General features: G+C 47.2%; 1 protein-coding gene across 1 annotated transcript in view; it reads right to left on the bottom strand.

Moving 5' to 3' along the window:
* Positions 1-20,000, bottom strand: part of pde9ac (phosphodiesterase 9ac) — a 30,978-nt gene that overhangs the window by 9,298 nt on the left and 1,680 nt on the right. Inside the window, exons 2-5 of the mRNA XM_087796068.1 lie at positions 3,799-3,869; positions 2,959-3,036; positions 2,854-2,897; positions 2,738-2,792 (exon numbers count right to left, since the gene is read on the bottom strand). Coding sequence (XP_087652194.1) covers positions 2,738-2,792; positions 2,854-2,897; positions 2,959-3,036; positions 3,799-3,869 — 248 coding nt within the window. The remainder of the gene's footprint in view (positions 1-2,737; positions 2,793-2,853; positions 2,898-2,958; positions 3,037-3,798; positions 3,870-20,000) is intronic.

Raw genomic sequence — 20,000 nt, 5'->3', positions numbered from 1 at the left:
TAAATATATATATATATATGTATATATATATATATACACATATATATATATATACACATATATATGTGTATATGTGTGTGTATTTAAGTTTGTATATATACACTATATAAATATATATATATATATATATATATATAGATATATACTGTATATATATCTATATATATATAAATATGTGTGTGTGTGTGTGTGTTTAAGTGTGTATATATATGTACAGTATATATGTATATGTGTGTGTGTGTGTGTTTAAGTGTGTATACATATGTATATGTGTGTGTGTGTGTTTAAGTGTGTATACATATGTATATGTGTGTGTGTGTGTTTAAGTGTGTATATATAGTGTGGTTAAGTGTGTGTGTGTTTAAGTGTGTATATATACTGTTGTTAAGTGTGTGTGTTTTTAAGTGTGTATATATACTGTTGTTAAGTGTGTGTGTGTTTAAGTGTGTATATATACTGTTGTTAAGTGTGTGTGTGTTTAAGTGTGTATATATACTGTCGTTAAGTGTGTGTGTGTTTAAGTGTGTATATATACTGTTGTTAAGTGTGTGTGTGTTTAAGTGTGTATATATACTGTCGTTAAGTGTCTGTGTGTTTAAGTGTGTATATATACTGTTGTTAAGTATGTGTGTGTTCAAGTGTGTATATATACTGTTGTTAAGTGTGTGTGTGTTTAAGTGTGTATATATAGTGTTGTTAAGTGTGTGTGTGTTTAAGTGTGTATATATAGTGTTGTTAAGTGTGTGTGTGTTTAAGTGTGTATATATAGTGTTGTTAAGTGTGTGTGTGTTTAAGTGTGTATATATAGTGTTGTTAAGTGTGTGTGTGTTTAAGTGTGTATATATACTGTTGTTAAGTGTGTGTGTGTTTAAGTGTGTATATATACTGTTGTTAAGTGTGTGTGTGTTTAAGTGTGTATATATACTGTTGTTAAGTGTGTGTGTGTTTAAGTGTGTATATATACTGTTGTTAAGTGTGTGTGTGTTTAAGTGTGTATATATACTGTTGTTAAGTGTGTGTGTGTTTAAGTGTGTATATATACTGTTGTTAAGTGTGTGTGTTTAAGTGTGTATATATACTGTTGTTAAGTGTGTGTGTGTTTAAGTGTGTATATATAGTGTTGTTAAGTGTGTGTGTGTTTAAGTGTGTATATATAGTGTTGTTAAGTGTGTGTGTGTTTAAGTGTGTATATATAGTGTTGTTAAGTGTGTGTGTGTTTAAGTGTGTATATATAGTGTTGTTAAGTGTGTGTGTGTTTAAGTGTGTATATATAGTGTTGTTAAGTGTGTGTGTGTTTAAGTGTGTATATATACTGTTGTTAAGTGTGTGTGTGTGTTTAAGTGTGTATATATACTGTTGTTAAGTGTGTGTGTGTTTAAGTGTGTATATATACTGTTGTTAAGTGTGTGTGTGTTTAAGTGTGTATATATACTGTTGTTAAGTGTGTGTGTGTTTAAGTGTGTATATATACTGTTGTTAAGTGTGTGTGTGTTTAAGTGTGTATATATACTGTTGTTAAGTGTGTGTGTGTTTAAGTGTGTATATATACTGTTGTTAAGTGTGTGTGTGTTTAAGTGTGTATATATACTGTTGTTAAGTGTGTGTGTGTTTAAGTGTGTATATATAGTGTTGTTAAGTGTGTTTGTGTTTAAGTGTATATATATAGTGTTGTTAAGTGTGTGTGTGTGTTTAAGTGTGTATATATACTGTTGTTAAGTGTGTGTGTGTTTAAGTGTATATATATAGTGTTGTTAAGTGTGTGTGTGTTTAAGTGTGTATATATAGTGTTGTTAAGTGTGTGTGTGTTCAAGTGTGTATATATAGTGTGGTTAAGTGTGTGTGTGTTCAAGTGTGTATATATAGTGTTGTTAAGTGTGTGTGTGTTTAAGTGTGTATATATACTGTTGTTAAGTGTGTGTGTGTTTAAGTGTGTATATATAGTGTTGTTAAGTGTGTGTGTGTTCAAGTGTGTATATATAGTGTTGTTAAGTGTGTGTGTGTTCAAGTGTGTATATATAGTGTTGTTAAGTGTGTGTGTGTTCAAGTGTGTATATATAGTGTTGTTAAGTGTGTGTGTGTTCAAGTGTGTATATATAGTGTTGTTAAGTGTGTGTGTGTTCAAGTGTGTATATATAGTGTGGTTAAGTGTGTGTGTGTTCAAGTGTGTATATATAGTGTTGTTAAGTGTGTGTGTGTTTAAGTGTGTATATATACTGTTGTTAAGTGTGTGTGTGTTTAAGTGTGTATATATAGTGTTGTTAAGTGTGTGTGTGTTCAAGTGTGTATATATAGTGTTGTTAAGTGTGTGTGTGTTCAAGTGTGTATATATAGTGTTGTTAAGTGTGTGTGTGTTCAAGTGTGTATATATAGTGTTGTTAAGTGTGTGTGTGTTTAAGTGTATATATAGTGTTGTTAAGTGTGTGTGTGTTCAAGTGTGTATATATAGTGTTGTTAAGTGTGTGTGTGTTCAAGTGTGTATATATAGTGTTGTTAAGTGTGTGTGTGTTCAAGTGTGTATATATAGTGTTGTTAAGTGTGTGTGTGTTCAAGTGTGTATATATAGTGTTGTTAAGTGTGTGTGTGTTTAAGTGTGTATATATAGTGTTGTTAAGTGTGTGTGTGTTCAAGTGTGTATATATAGTGTTGTTAAGTGTGTGTGTGTTCAAGTGTGTATATATAGTGTTGTTAAGTGTGTGTGTGTTCAAGTGTGTATATATAGTGTTGTTAAGTGTGTTACCTGCTGAACTGATCCGTCACCTGCGACAAGACGTTCTGAAACATGTCGTCTTTCTCTGCAGAGAAGAAAAGATTGAATGAATAATGAATCAAAGAGTTGTGTGTCAATGTTTTCACCTCCGAGCTGAACGGTCGACAGAGGAACCACTTTGTACAGAGAGCTGAGAACAAGAGCATCAGTGTGAGTCGTTCAGTCTTCATCAAGAGATTGTGTGTCGTTACTTTGGAGAGTTGCTGGGCATAGTTGGGTCGATGGAGACCATAGAACCTTCTGGATCCACGACCATGATGGCTGTGTGTCTGCAACACAACCTCTGTTACTGGGAGGACACGGCACACACACACTATACACACACACACACACACACACTATACACACACCACAGACACCCACTATACACACACACCTATACACACCCACTATACACACACACCTATACACACCCACTATACACACACACCTATACACACCCACTATACACACACACCTATACACACCCACTATACACACCCACTCAGAAACACACCTATACACACACACTCAGAAACACACCTATACACACACACTCAGACACACACCTATACACACACACTCAGAAACACACCTACACACACACACTCAGACACACACCTATACACACACACACACACACACACCTATACACACACACTCAGAAAAACACTTATACACACACACTCACACACACACCTATACACACCCACTACACACACCAACTATAGACACACACTCAAACGTCCTCCAGATATGTTTGTATCAGATCCACGTGTGTGTGTATGTTGTGTAGATTACACAAGTGTTTGTTTCTCTCTTCACAAAATAACTTCTTGAAATGTTGAACGAGATTGTTATAGTTTGGAATCACCATCAGGATCCACAAATCATTTGAAGGTTTGTCACTCTCTGTGCTGCAGGAGGAGTTTCTAGAACGTCGACGACATTTCAAAAGCTAAAAATGTAGAAAAGCAACGACATGTCGTGTATAAAAGTGAAAAAAACAAATGATTTCTCTGAAAGTGAGCGAACGAGGCGGAGAAGGAAACCTGGGGAAGTTGGAGGAAGAACATAAGAGCTCCTTGATGTCACAGGGGCGGCAGTGTCGGCTGAAGACCACCTGAGGAGGAAGATCAACATGTAGAGGTTCAGCAGCTGTGAGAGACTCAAGAGCAGCCTCTTGACCTGACATGTGTCAACAGCAGAAGCTACTTCACACACGTGCAGCACATGAACACATGAAGACGTGTGAGGTCACACTGACTCGATCACACACGTGCAACACATGAACACATGAAGACGTGTGAGGTCACACTGACTCGATCGCACACGTGCAGCACATGAATGGATGAAGACGTGTGAGGTCACACTGACTCGATCACACACGTGCAACACATGAACACATGAAGACGTGTGAGGTCACACTGACTCGATCACACACGTGCAGCACATGAATGGATGAAGACGTGTGAGGTCACACTGACTCGATCACACACGTGCAGCACATGAATGGATGAAGACGTGTGAGGTCACACTGACTCGATCACACACGTGCAGCACATGAATGGATGAAGACGTGTGAGGTCACACTGACTCGATCACAAACGTGCAGCACATGAATGGATGAAGACGTGTGAGGTCACACTGACTCGATCGCACACGTGCAGCACATGAATGGATGAAGACGTGTGAGGTCACACTGACTCGATCACACACGTGCAGCACATGAATGGATGAAGACGTGTGAGGTCACACTGACTCGATCACACACGTGCAGCACATGAACGCATGAAGACGTGTGAGGTCACACTGACTCGATCACACACGTGCAGCACATGAACACATGAAGACGTGTGAGGTCACACTGACTCGATCACACACGTGCAGCACATGAATGGATGAAGACGTGTGAGGTCAAACTGACTCGATCGCACACGTGCAGCACATGAACACATGAAGACGTGTGAGGTCACACTGACTCGATCGCACACGTGCAGCACATGAACACATGAAGACGTGTGAGGTCACACTGACTCGATCACACACGTGCAGCACATGAACACATGAAGACGTGTGAGGTCACACTGACTCGATCACACACGTGCAGCACATGAATGGATGAAGACGTGTGAGGTCACACTGACTCGATCACACACGTGCAGCACATGAACGCATGAAGACGTGTGAGGTCACACTGACTCGATCACACACGTGCAGCACATGAACACATCAAGACGTGTGAGGTCACACTGACTCGATCACACACGTACAGCACATGAACGCATGAAGACGTGTGAGGTCACACTGACTCGATCACACACGTGCAGCACATGAACACATGAAGACGTGTGAGGTCACACTGACTCGATCGCACACGTGCAGCACATGAACGCATGAAGACGTGTGAGGTCACACTGACTCGATCACACACGTGCAGCACATGAACACATGAAGACGTGTGAGGTCACACTGACTCGATCGCACACGTGCAGCACATGAACACATGAAGACGTGTGAGGTCACACTGACTCGATCACACACGTGCAGCACATGAACACATGAAGACGTGTGAGGTCACACTGACTCGATCGCACACGTGCAGCACATGAACACATGAAGACGTGTGAGGTCACACTGACTCGATCACACACGTGCAGCACATGAACACATGAAGACGTGTGAGGTCACACTGACTCGATCGCACACGTGCAGCACATGAACACATGAAGACGTGTGAGGTCACATTAACTCGATCACACACGTGCAGCACATGAATGGATGAAGACGTGTGAGGTCACATTAACTCGATCACACACGTGCAGCACATGAATGGATGAAGACGTGTGAGGTCACACTGACTCGATCACACACGTGCAGGACATGAATGGATGAAGACGTGTGAGGTCACATTAACTCAATCACACACGTGCAGCACATGAATGGATGAAGACGTGTGAGGTCACACTGACTCGATCACACACATGCAGCACATGAACACATGAAGACGTGTGAGGTCAAATTAACTCGATCACACACGTGCAGCACATGAATGGATGAAGACGTGTGAGGTCACACTGACTCGATCACACACGTGCAGCACATGAAGGGATGAAGACGTGTGAGGTCACACTGACTCGATCACACACGTGCAGCACATGAATGGATGAAGACGTGTGAGGTCACACTGACTCGATCGCACATGTGCAGCACATGAATGGATGAAGACTTGTGAGGTCACACTGACTCGATCGCACACGTGCAGCACATGAATGGATGAAGACGTGTGAGGTCACACTGACTCGATCGCACACGTGCAGCACATGAATGGATTAAGACGTGAGAGATCACACTGACTCGATCGCACACATGCAGCACATGAATGGATGAAGACGTGTGAGGTCACACTGACTCGATCGCATTCTTGCAGCACATGAATGGATGAAGACGTGTGAGGTCACACTGACTCGATCGCACACGTGCAGCACATGAATGGATGAAGACGTGTGAGGTCATACTGACTCAATCAAACACGTGCAGCACATGAATGGATGAAGACGTGTGAGGTCACACTGACTCGATCACACACGTGCAGCACATGAATGGATGAAGACGTTTGAGGTCACACTGACTCGATCGCACACGTGCAGCACATGAATGGATGAAGACGTGTGAGGTCACACTGACTCGATCGCACACGTGCAGCACATGAATGGATGAAGACGTGTGAAGTCACACTGACTCGATCGCACACGTGCAGCACATGAATGGATGAAGACGTGAGAGATCACACTGACTCGATCACACACGTGCAGCACATGAATGGATGAAGACGTGTGAGATCACACTGACTCGAATCGCACACGTGCAGCACATGAATGGATGAAGACGTGTGAGGTCACACTGACTCGATCGCACACGTGCAGCACATGAATGGATGAAGACGTGTGAGGTCACACTGACTCGATCGCACACGTGCAGCACATGAATGGATGAAGACGTGTGAGGTCATACTGACTCAATCAAACACGTGCAGCACATGAATGGATGAAGACGTGTGAGGTCACACTGACTCGATCACAAACATGCAGCACATGAATGGATGAAGACGTGTGAGGTCACACTGACTCGATCGCACACGTGCAGCATATGAATGGATGAAGACGTGAGAGGTCACACTGACTCGATCGCACATGTGCAGCACATGAATGGATGAAGACGTGTGAGGTCACACTGACTCGATAGCACACGTGCAGCACATGAATGGATGAAGACGTGTGAGGTCACACTGACTCGATCGCACACGTGCAGCACATGAATGGATGAAGACGTGTGAGGTCATACTGACTCAATCAAACATGTGCAGCACATGAATGGATGAAGACGTGTGAGGTCACACTGACTCGATCGCATTCTTGCAGCACATGAATGGATGAAGACGTGTGAGGTCACACTGACTCGATCGCACACGTGCAGCACATGAATGGATGAAGACGTGTGAGGTCATACTGACTCAATCAAACACGTGCAGCACATGAATGGATGAAGACGTGTGAGGTCACACTGACTCGATCACACACGTGCAGCACATGAATGGATGAAGACGTTTGAGGTCACACTGACTCGATCGCACACGTGCAGCACATGAATGGATGAAGACGTGTGAGGTCACACTGACTCGATCGCACACGTGCAGCACATGAATGGATGAAGACGTGTGAAGTCACACTGACTCGATCGCACACGTGCAGCACATGAATGGATGAAGACGTGAGAGATCACACTGACTCGATCACACACGTGCAGCACATGAATGGATGAAGACGTGTGAGATCACACTGACTCGAATCGCACACGTGCAGCACATGAATGGATGAAGACGTGTGAGGTCACACTGACTCGATCGCACACGTGCAGCACATGAATGGATGAAGACGTGTGAGGTCACACTGACTCGATCGCACACGTGCAGCACATGAATGGATGAAGACGTGTGAGGTCATACTGACTCAATCAAACACGTGCAGCACATGAATGGATGAAGACGTGTGAGGTCACACTGACTCGATCACACACGTGCAGCACATGAATGGATGAAGACGTGTGAGGTCACACTGACTCGATCGCACACGTGCAGCATATGAATGGATGAAGACGTGAGAGGTCACACTGACTCGATCGCACATGTGCAGCACATGAATGGATGAAGACGTGTGAGGTCACACTGACTCGATAGCACACGTGCAGCACATGAATGGATGAAGACGTGTGAGGTCACACTGACTCGATCGCACACGTGCAGCACATGAATGGATGAAGACGTGTGAGGTCATACTGACTCAATCAAACATGTGCAGCACATGAATGGATGAAGACGTGTGAGGTCACACTGACTCGATCACACACGTGCAGCACATGAATGGATGAAGACGTGTGAGGTCACACTGACTCGATCGCACACGTGCAGCACATGAATGGATTAAGACGTGAGAGATCACACTGACTCGATCGCATATGTGCAGCACATGAATGGATGAAGACTTGTGAGGTCACACTGACTCGATCACACACATGCAGCACATGAATGGATGAAGACGTGTGAGGTCACACTGACTCGATCGCATTCTTGCAGCACATGAATGGATGAAGACGTGTGAGGTCACACTGACTCGATCGCACACGTGCAGCACATGAATGGATGAAGACGTGTGAGGTCACACTGACTCGATCGCACACATGCAGCACATGAATGGATGAAGACGTGTGAGGTCACACTGACTCGATCGCACATGTGCAGCACATGAATGGATGAAGACGTGTGAGGTCACACTAACTCGATCGCACACATGCAGCACATGAATGGATGAAGACGTGTGAGGTCACACTGACTCGATCGCACATGTGCAGCACATGAATGGATGAAGACGTGTGAGGTCACACTGACTCGATCACACACGTGCAGCACATGAATGGATGAATATGTGTTAGGTCACACTGACTCGATCGCACAGGTGCAGCACATGAATGGATGAAGACGTGTGAGGTCACACTGACTCGATCGCACACGTGCAGCACATGAATGGATGAATATGTGTTAGGTCACACTGACTCGATCGCACAGGTGCAGCACATGAATGGATGAAGACGTGTGAGGTCACACTGACTCGATCTCACACGTGCAGCACATGAATGGATGAAGACGTGTGAGGTCACACTGACTCGATCGCACATATGCAGCACATGAATGGATGAAGACGTGTGAGGTCACACTGACTCGATCGCACACGTGCAGCACATGAATGGATGAATATGTGTTAGATCACACTGACTCGATCGCACACGTGCAGCACATGAATGGATGAATATGTGTTAGGTCACACTGACTCAATCGCACACGTGCAGCACATGAATGGATGAAGACGTGTGAGGTCACACTGACTCGATCACACACGTGCAGCACATGAATGGATGAAGACGTGTGAGGTCACACTGACTCGATCGCACACGTGCAGCACATGAATGGATGAATACGTGTTAGGTCACACTGACTCGATCGCACACATGCAGCACATGAATGGATGAAGACGTGTGAGGTCACACTGACTCGATCGCACACGTGCAGCACATGAATGGATGAAGACGTGTGAGGTCACACTGACTCGATCGCACACGTGCAGCACATGAATGGATGAAGAGGTGTGAGGTCACACTGACTCGATCGCACACGTGCAGCACATGAATGGATGAAGACGTGTGAGGTCACACTGACTCGATCCCACTCGTGCAGCACATGAATGGATGAAGACGTGTGAGGTCACACTGACTCGATCGCACACGTGCAGCACATGAATGGATGAAGACGTGTGAGGTCACATTGACTCGATCACACACGTGCAGGACATGAACACATAAAGACGTGTGAGGTCACACTGACTCGATCGCACACGTGCAGCACATGAATGGATGAAGACGTGTGAGGTCACACTGACTCGATCGCACACGTGCAGCACATGAATGGATGAAGACGTGTGAGGTCACACTGACTCGATCACACACGTGCAGGACATGAACACATAAAGACGTGTGAGGTCACACTGACTCGATCGCACACGTGCAGCACATGAATGGATGAAGACGTGTGAGGTCACACTGACTCGATCACACACAGGCAGCACATGAATGGATGAAGACGTGAGAGGTCACACTGACTCGATCGCACATGTGCAGCACATGAATGGATGAAGACTTGTGAGGTCACACTGACTCGATCGCACACGTGCAGCACATGAATGGATGAAGACGTGTGAGGTCACACTGACTCGATCGCACACGTGCAGCACATGAATGGATTAAGACGTGAGAGGTCACACTGACTCGATCGCACATGTGCAGCACATGAATGGATGAAGACTTGTGAGGTCACACTGACTCGATCGCACACGTGCAGCACATGAATGGATGAAGACGTGTGAGGTCACACTGACTCGATCGCACACGTGCAGCACATGAATGGATTAAGACGTGAGAGGTCACACTGACTCGATCGCACATGTGCAGCACATGAATGGATGAAGACTTGTGAGGTCACACTGACTCGATCGCACACGTGCGAGCATGAATGGATGAAGACGTGTGAGGTCACACTGACTCGATCGCATATGTGCAGCACATGAATGGATGAAGACTTGTGAGGTCACACTGACTCGATCACACACATGCAGCACATGAATGGATGAAGACGTGTGAGGTCACACTGACTCGATCGCATTCTTGCAGCACATGAATGGATGAAGATGTGTGAGGTCACACTGACTCGATCGCATTCTTGCAGCACATGAATGGATGAAGACGTGTGAGGTCACACTGACTCGATCGCATTCTTGCAGCACATGAATGGATGAAGACGTGTGAGGTCACACTGACTCGATCGCATTCTTGCAGCACATGAATGGATGAAGACGTGTGAGGTCACACTGACTCGATCGCACACGAGCAGCACATGAATGGATGAAGACGTGTGAGGTCACACTGACTCGATCGCACACATGTAGCACATGAATGGATGAAGACGTGTGAGGTCACACTGACTCGATCGCACATGTGCAGCACATGAATGGATGAAGACGTGTGAGGTCACACTAACTCGATCGCACACATGCAGCACATGAATGGATGAAGACGTGTGAGGTCACACTGACTCGATCGCACATGTGCAGCACATGAATGGATGAAGACGTGTGAGGTCACACTGACTCGATCACACACGTGCAGCACATGAATGGATGAATATGTGTTAGGTCACACTGACTCGATCGCACAGGTGCAGCACATGAATGGATGAAGACGTGTGAGGTCACACTGACTCGATCGCACACGTGCAGCACATGAATGGATGAATATGTGTTAGGTCACACTGACTCGATCGCACAGGTGCAGCACATGAATGGATGAAGACGTGTGAGGTCACACTGACTCGATCTCACACGTGCAGCACATGAATGGATGAAGACGTGTGAGGTCACACTGACTCGATCGCACATATGCAGCACATGAATGGATGAAGACGTGTGAGGTCACACTGACTCGATCGCACACGTGCAGCACATGAATGGATGAATATGTGTTAGATCACACTGACTCGATCGCACACGTGCAGCACATGAATGGATGAATATGTGTTAGGTCACACTGACTCAATCGCACACGTGCAGCACATGAATGGATGAAGACGTGTGAGGTCACACTGACTCGATCGCACACGTGCAGCACATGAATGGATGAATACGTGTTAGGTCACACTGACTCGATCGCACACATGCAGCACATGAATGGATGAAGACGTGTGAGGTCACACTGACTCGATCGCACACGTGCAGCACATGAATGGATGAAGACGTGTGAGGTCACACTGACTCGATCGCACACGTGCAGCACATGAATGGATGAAGAGGTGTGAGGTCACACTGACTCGATCGCACACGTGCAGCACATGAATGGATGAAGACGTGTGAGGTCACACTGACTCGATCCCACTCGTGCAGCACATGAATGGATGAAGACGTGTGAGGTCACACTGACTCGATCGCACACGTGCAGCACATGAATGGATGAAGACGTGTGAGGTCACATTTACTCGATCACACACGTGCAGGACATGAACACATAAAGACGTGTGAGGTCACACTGACTCGATCGCACACGTGCAGCACATGAATGGATGAAGACGTGTGAGGTCACACTAACTCGATCGCACACGTGCAGCACATGAATGGATGAAGACGTGTGAGGTCACACTGACTCGATCACACACAGGCAGCACATGAATGGATGAAGACGTGTGAGGTCACACTGACTCGATCGCACACGTGCAGCACATGAATGGATGAATATGTGTTAGATCACACTGACTCGATCGCACACGTGCAGCACATGAATGGATGAATATGTGTTAGGTCACACTGACTCAATCGCACACGTGCAGCACATGAATGGATGAAGACGTGTGAGGTCACACTGACTCGATCGCACACATGCAGCACATGAATGGATGAAGACGTGTGAGGTCACACTGACTCGATCGCACACGTGCAGCACATGAATGGATGAATATGTGTTAGATCACACTGACTCGATCGCACACGTGCAGCACATGAATGGATGAATATGTGTTAGGTCACACTGACTCAATCGCACACGTGCAGCACATGAATGGATGAAGACGTGTGAGGTCACACTGACTCGATCACACACGTGCAGCACATGAATGGATGAAGACGTGTGAGGTCACACTGACTCGATCGCACATGTGCAGCACATGAATGGATGAAGACGTGTGAGGTCACACTGACTCGATCGCACACGTGCAGCACATGAATGGATGAATACGTGTTAGGTCACACTGACTCGATCGCACACATGCAGCACATGAATGGATGAAGACGTGTGAGGTCACACTGACTCGATCGCACACGTGCAGCACATGAATGGATGAAGACGTGTGAGGTCACACTGACTCGATCGCACACGTGCAGCACATGAATGGATGAAGACGTGTGAGGTCACACTGACTCGATCGCACACGTGCAGCACATGAATGGATGAAGACGTGTGGGGTCACATTGACTCGATCACACACGTGCAGGACATGAACACATAAAGACTTCTGAGGTCACACTGACTCGATCGCACACGTGCAGCACATGAATGGATGAAGACGTGTGAGGTCACACTGACTCGATCGCACACGTGCAGCACATGAATGGATGAAGACGTGTGAGGTCACACTGACTCGATCACACACGTGCAGGACATGAACACATAAAGACGTGTGAGGTCACACTGACTCGATCACACACGTGCAGCACATGAATGGATGAAGAGGTGTGAGGTCACACTGACTCGATCGCACACGTGCAGGACATGAATGGATGAAGAGGTGTGAGGTCACACTGACTCGATCGCACACGTGCAGCACATGAATGGATGAAGACGTGTGGGGTCACATTGACTCGATCACACACGTGCAGCACATGAATGGATGAAGAGGTGTGAGGTCACACTGACTCGATCGCACACGTGCAGCACATGAATGGACGAAGACGTGTGGGGTCACATTGACTCGATCACACACGTGCAGCACATGAATGGATGAAGAGGTGTGAGGTCACACTGACTCGATCGCACACGTGCAGCACATGAATGGATGAAGACGTGTGGGGTCACATTGACTCGATCACACACGTGCAGGACATGAACACATGAAGACGTGTGAGGTCACACTGACTCGATCACACACGTGCAGCACATGAATGGATGAAGACGTGTGAGGTCACACTGACTCGATCGCATTCTTGCAGCACATGAATGGATGAAGACGTGTGAGGTCACACTGACTCGATCGCACACGTGCAGCACATGAATGGATGAAGACGTGTGAGGTCACACTGACTCGATCACACACGTGCAGCACATGAATGGATGAAGACGTGTGAGGTCACACTGACTCGATCGCACACGTGCAGCACATGAATGGATGAAGACGTGTGGGGTCACATTGACTCGATCACACACGTGCAGGACATGAACACATGAAGACGTGTGAGGTCACACTGACTCGATCACACACGTGCAGCACATGAACACATGAAGACGTGTGAGGTCACACTGACTCGATCGCACACGTGCAGCACATGAACACATGAAGACGTGTGAGGTCACACTGACTCGATCACACACGTGCAGCACATGAACACATGAAGACGTGTGAGGTCACACTGACTCGATCGCACACGTGCAGCACATGAACACATGAAGACGTGTGAGGTCACACTGACTCGATCACACACGTGCAGCACATGAACACATGAAGACGTGTGAGGTCACACTGACTCGATCGCACACGTGCAGCACATGAACACATGAAGACGTGTGAGGTCACATTAACTCGATCACACACGTGCAGCACATGAATGGATGAAGACGTGTGAGGTCACATTAACTCGATCACACACGTGCAGCACATGAATGGATGAAGACGTGTGAGGTCACACTGACTCGATCACACACGTGCAGGACATGAATGGATGAAGACGTGTGAGGTCACATTAACTCGATCACACACGTGCAGCACATGAATGGATGAAGACGTGTGAGGTCACACTGACTCGATCACACACATGCAGCACATGAACACATGAAGACGTGTGAGGTCAAATTAACTCGATCACACACGTGCAGCACATGAATGGATGAAGACGTGTGAGGTCACACTGACTCGATCACACACGTGCAGCACATGAAGGGATGAAGACGTGTGAGGTCACACTGACTCGATCACACACGTGCAGCACATGAATGGATGAAGACGTGTGAGGTCACACTGACTCGATCGCACATGTGCAGCACATGAATGGATGAAGACTTGTGAGGTCACACTGACTCGATCGCACACGTGCAGCACATGAATGGATGAAGACTTGTGAGGTCACACTGACTCGATCGCACACGTGCAGCACATGAATGGATTAAGACGTGAGAGATCACACTGACTCGATCGCACACATGCAGCACATGAATGGATGAAGACGTGTGAGGTCACACTGACTCGATCGCATTCTTGCAGCACATGAATGGATGAAGACGTGTGAGGTCACACTGACTCGATCGCACACGTGCAGCACATGAATGGATGAAGACGTGTGAGGTCATACTGACTCAATCAAACACGTGCAGCACATGAATGGATGAAGACGTGTGAGGTCACACTGACTCGATCACACACGTGCAGCACATGAATGGATGAAGACGTTTGAGGTCACACTGACTCGATCGCACACGTGCAGCACATGAATGGATGAAGACGTGTGAGGTCACACTGACTCGATCGCACACGTGCAGCACATGAATGGATGAAGACGTGTGAAGTCACACTGACTCGATCGCACACGTGCAGCACATGAATGGATGAAGACGTGAGAGATCACACTGACTCGATCACACACGTGCAGCACATGAATGGATGAAGACGTGTGAGATCACACTGACTCGAATCGCACACGTGCAGCACATGAATGGATGAAGACGTGTGAGGTCACACTGACTCGATCGCACACGTGCAGCACATGAATGGATGAAGACGTGTGAGGTCACACTGACTCGATCGCACACGTGCAGCACATGAATGGATGAAGACGTGTGAGGTCATACTGACTCAATCAAACACGTGCAGCACATGAATGGATGAAGACGTGTGAGGTCACACTGACTCGATCACAAACATGCAGCACATGAATGGATGAAGACGTGTGAGGTCACACTGACTCGATCGCACACGTGCAGCATATGAATGGATGAAGACGTGAGAGGTCACACTGACTCGATCGCACATGTGCAGCACATGAATGGATGAAGACGTGTGAGGTCACACTGACTCGATAGCACACGTGCAGCACATGAATGGATGAAGACGTGTGAGGTCACACTGACTCGATCGCACACGTGCAGCACATGAATGGATGAAGACGTGTGAGGTCATACTGACTCAATCAAACATGTGCAGCACATGAATGGATGAAGACGTGTGAGGTCACACTGACTCGATCGCATTCTTGCAGCACATGAATGGATGAAGACGTGTGAGGTCACACTGACTCGATCGCACACGTGCAGCACATGAATGGATGAAGACGTGTGAGGTCATACTGACTCAATCAAACACGTGCAGCACATGAATGGATGAAGACGTGTGAGGTCACACTGACTCGATCACACACGTGCAGCACATGAATGGATGAAGACGTTTGAGGTCACACTGACTCGATCGCACACGTGCAGCACATGAATGGATGAAGACGTGTGAGGTCACACTGACTCGATCGCACACGTGCAGCACATGAATGGATGAAGACGTGTGAAGTCACACTGACTCGATCGCACACGTGCAGCACATGAATGGATGAAGACGTGAGAGATCACACTGACTCGATCACACACGTGCAGCACATGAATGGATGAAGACGTGTGAGATCACACTGACTCGAATCGCACACGTGCAGCACATGAATGGATGAAGACGTGTGAGGTCACACTGACTCGATCGCACACGTGCAGCACATGAATGGATGAAGACGTGTGAGGTCACACTGACTCGATCGCACACGTGCAGCACATGAATGGATGAAGACGTGTGAGGTCATACTGACTCAATCAAACACGTGCAGCACATGAATGGATGAAGACGTGTGAGGTCACACTGACTCGATCACACACGTGCAGCACATGAATGGATGAAGACGTGTGAGGTCACACTGACTCGATCGCACACGTGCAGCATATGAATGGATGAAGACGTGAGAGGTCACACTGACTCGATCGCACATGTGCAGCACATGAATGGATGAAGACGTGTGAGGTCACACTGACTCGATAGCACACGTGCAGCACATGAATGGATGAAGACGTGTGAGGTCACACTGACTCGATCGCACACGTGCAGCACATGAATGGATGAAGACGTGTGAGGTCATACTGACTCAATCAAACATGTGCAGCACATGAATGGATGAAGACGTGTGAGGTCACACTGACTCGATCACACACGTGCAGCACATGAATGGATGAAGACGTGTGAGGTCACACTGACTCGATCGCACACGTGCAGCACATGAATGGATTAAGACGTGAGAGATCACACTGACTCGATCGCATATGTGCAGCACATGAATGGATGAAGACTTGTGAGGTCACACTGACTCGATCACACACATGCAGCACATGAATGGATGAAGACGTGTGAGGTCACACTGACTCGATCGCATTCTTGCAGCACATGAATGGATGAAGACGTGTGAGGTCACACTGACTCGATCGCACACGTGCAGCACATGAATGGATGAAGACGTGTGAGGTCACACTGACTCGATCGCACACATGCAGCACATGAATGGATGAAGACGTGTGAGGTCACACTGACTCGATCGCACATGTGCAGCACATGAATGGATGAAGACGTGTGAGGTCACACTAACTCGATCGCACACATGCAGCACATGAATGGATGAAGACGTGTGAGGTCACACTGACTCGATCGCACATGTGCAGCACATGAATGGATGAAGACGTGTGAGGTCACACTGACTCGATCACACACGTGCAGCACATGAATGGATGAATATGTGTTAGGTCACACTGACTCGATCGCACAGGTGCAGCACATGAATGGATGAAGACGTGTGAGGTCACACTGACTCGATCGCACACGTGCAGCACATGAATGGATGAATATGTGTTAGGTCACACTGACTCGATCGCACAGGTGCAGCACATGAATGGATGAAGACGTGTGAGGTCACACTGACTCGATCTCACACGTGCAGCACATGAATGGATGAAGACGTGTGAGGTCACACTGACTCGATCGCACATATGCAGCACATGAATGGATGAAGACGTGTGAGGTCACACTGACTCGATCGCATATGTGCAGCACATGAATGGATGAAGACTTGTGAGGTCACACTGACTCGATCACACACATGCAGCACATGAATGGATGAAGACGTGTGAGGTCACACTGACTCGATCGCATTCTTGCAGCACATGAATGGATGAAGACGTGTGAGGTCACACTGACTCGATCGCACACGTGCAGCACATGAATGGATGAAGACGTGTGAGGTCACACTGACTCGATCGCACACATGCAGCACATGAATGGATGAAGACGTGTGAGGTCACACTGACTCGATCGCACATGTGCAGCACATGAATGGATGAAGACGTGTGAGGTCACACTAACTCGATCGCACACATGCAGCACATGAATGGATGAAGACGTGTGAGGTCACACTGACTCGATCGCACATGTGCAGCACATGAATGGATGAAGACGTGTGAGGTCACACTGACTCGATCACACACGTGCAGCACATGAATGGATGAATATGTGTTAGGTCACACTGACTCGATCGCACAGGTGCAGCACATGAATGGATGAAGACGTGTGAGGTCACACTGACTCGATCGCACACGTGCAGCACATGAATGGATGAATATGTGTTAGGTCACACTGACTCGATCGCACAGGTGCAGCACATGAATGGATGAAGACGTGTGAGGTCACACTGACTCGATCTCACACGTGCAGCACATGAATGGATGAAGACGTGTGAGGTCACACTGACTCGATCGCACATATGCAGCACATGAATGGATGAAGACGTGTGAGGTCACACTGACTCGATCGCACACGTGCAGCACATGAATGGATGAATATGTGTTAGATCACACTGACTCGATCGCACACGTGCAGCACATGAATGGATGAATATGTGTTAGGTCACACTGACTCAATCGCACACGTGCAGCACATGAATGGATGAAGACGTGTGAGGTCACACTGACTCGATCACACACGTGCAGCACATGAATGGATGAAGACGTGTGAGGTCACACTGACTCGATCGCACACGTGCAGCACATGAATGGATGAATACGTGTTAGGTCACACTGACTCGATCGCACACATGCAGCACATGAATGGATGAAGACGTGTGAGGTCACACTGACTCGATCGCACACGTGCAGCACATGAATGGATGAAGACGTGTGAGGTCACACTGACTCGATCGCACACGTGCAGCACATGAATGGATGAAGAGGTGTGAGGTCACACTGACTCGATCGCACACGTGCAGCACATGAATGGATGAAGACGTGTGAGGTCACACTGACTCGATCCCACTCGTGCAGCACATGAATGGATGAAGACGTGTGAGGTCACACTGACTCGATCGCACACGTGCAGCACATGAATGGATGAAGACGTGTGAGGTCACATTGACTCGATCACACACGTGCAGGACATGAACACATAAAGACGTGTGAGGTCACACTGACTCGATCGCACACGTGCAGCACATGAATGGATGAAGACGTGTGAGGTCACACTGACTCGATCGCACACGTGCAGCACATGAATGGATGAAGACGTGTGAGGTCACACTGACTCGATCACACACGTGCAGGACATGAACACATAAAGACGTGTGAGGTCACACTGACTCGATCGCACACGTGCAGCACATGAATGGATGAAGACGTGTGAGGTCACACTGACTCGATCACACACAGGCAGCACATGAATGGATGAAGACGTGTGAGGTCACACTGACTCTATCGCACACGTGCAGCACATGAATGGATGAAGACGTGAGAGGTCACACTGACTCGATCGCACATGTGCAGCACATGAATGGATGAAGACTTGTGAGGTCACACTGACTCGATCGCACACGTGCAGCACATGAATGGATGAAGACGTGTGAGGTCACACTGACTCGATCGCACACGTGCAGCACATGAATGGATTAAGACGTGAGAGGTCACACTGACTCGATCGCACATGTGCAGCACATGAATGGATGAAGACTTGTGAGGTCACACTGACTCGATCGCACACGTGCAGCACATGAATGGATGAAGACGTGTGAGGTCACACTGACTCGATCGCACACGTGCAGCACATGAATGGATTAAGACGTGAGAGGTCACACTGACTCGATCGCACATGTGCAGCACATGAATGGATGAAGACTTGTGAGGTCACACTGACTCGATCGCACACGTGCGAGCATGAATGGATGAAGACGTGTGAGGTCACACTGACTCGATCGCATATGTGCAGCACATGAATGGATGAAGACTTGTGAGGTCACACTGACTCGATCACACACATGCAGCACATGAATGGATGAAG

This window comes from Callionymus lyra, chromosome 7 (genome assembly GCF_982586985.1).
Source record: "Callionymus lyra chromosome 7, fCalLyr1.hap1.1, whole genome shotgun sequence".
In the NCBI taxonomy this organism is placed as follows: Eukaryota; Metazoa; Chordata; class Actinopteri; order Syngnathiformes; family Callionymidae; genus Callionymus; species Callionymus lyra.
This window is presented reverse-complemented; position numbering and strand designations above follow the sequence as displayed.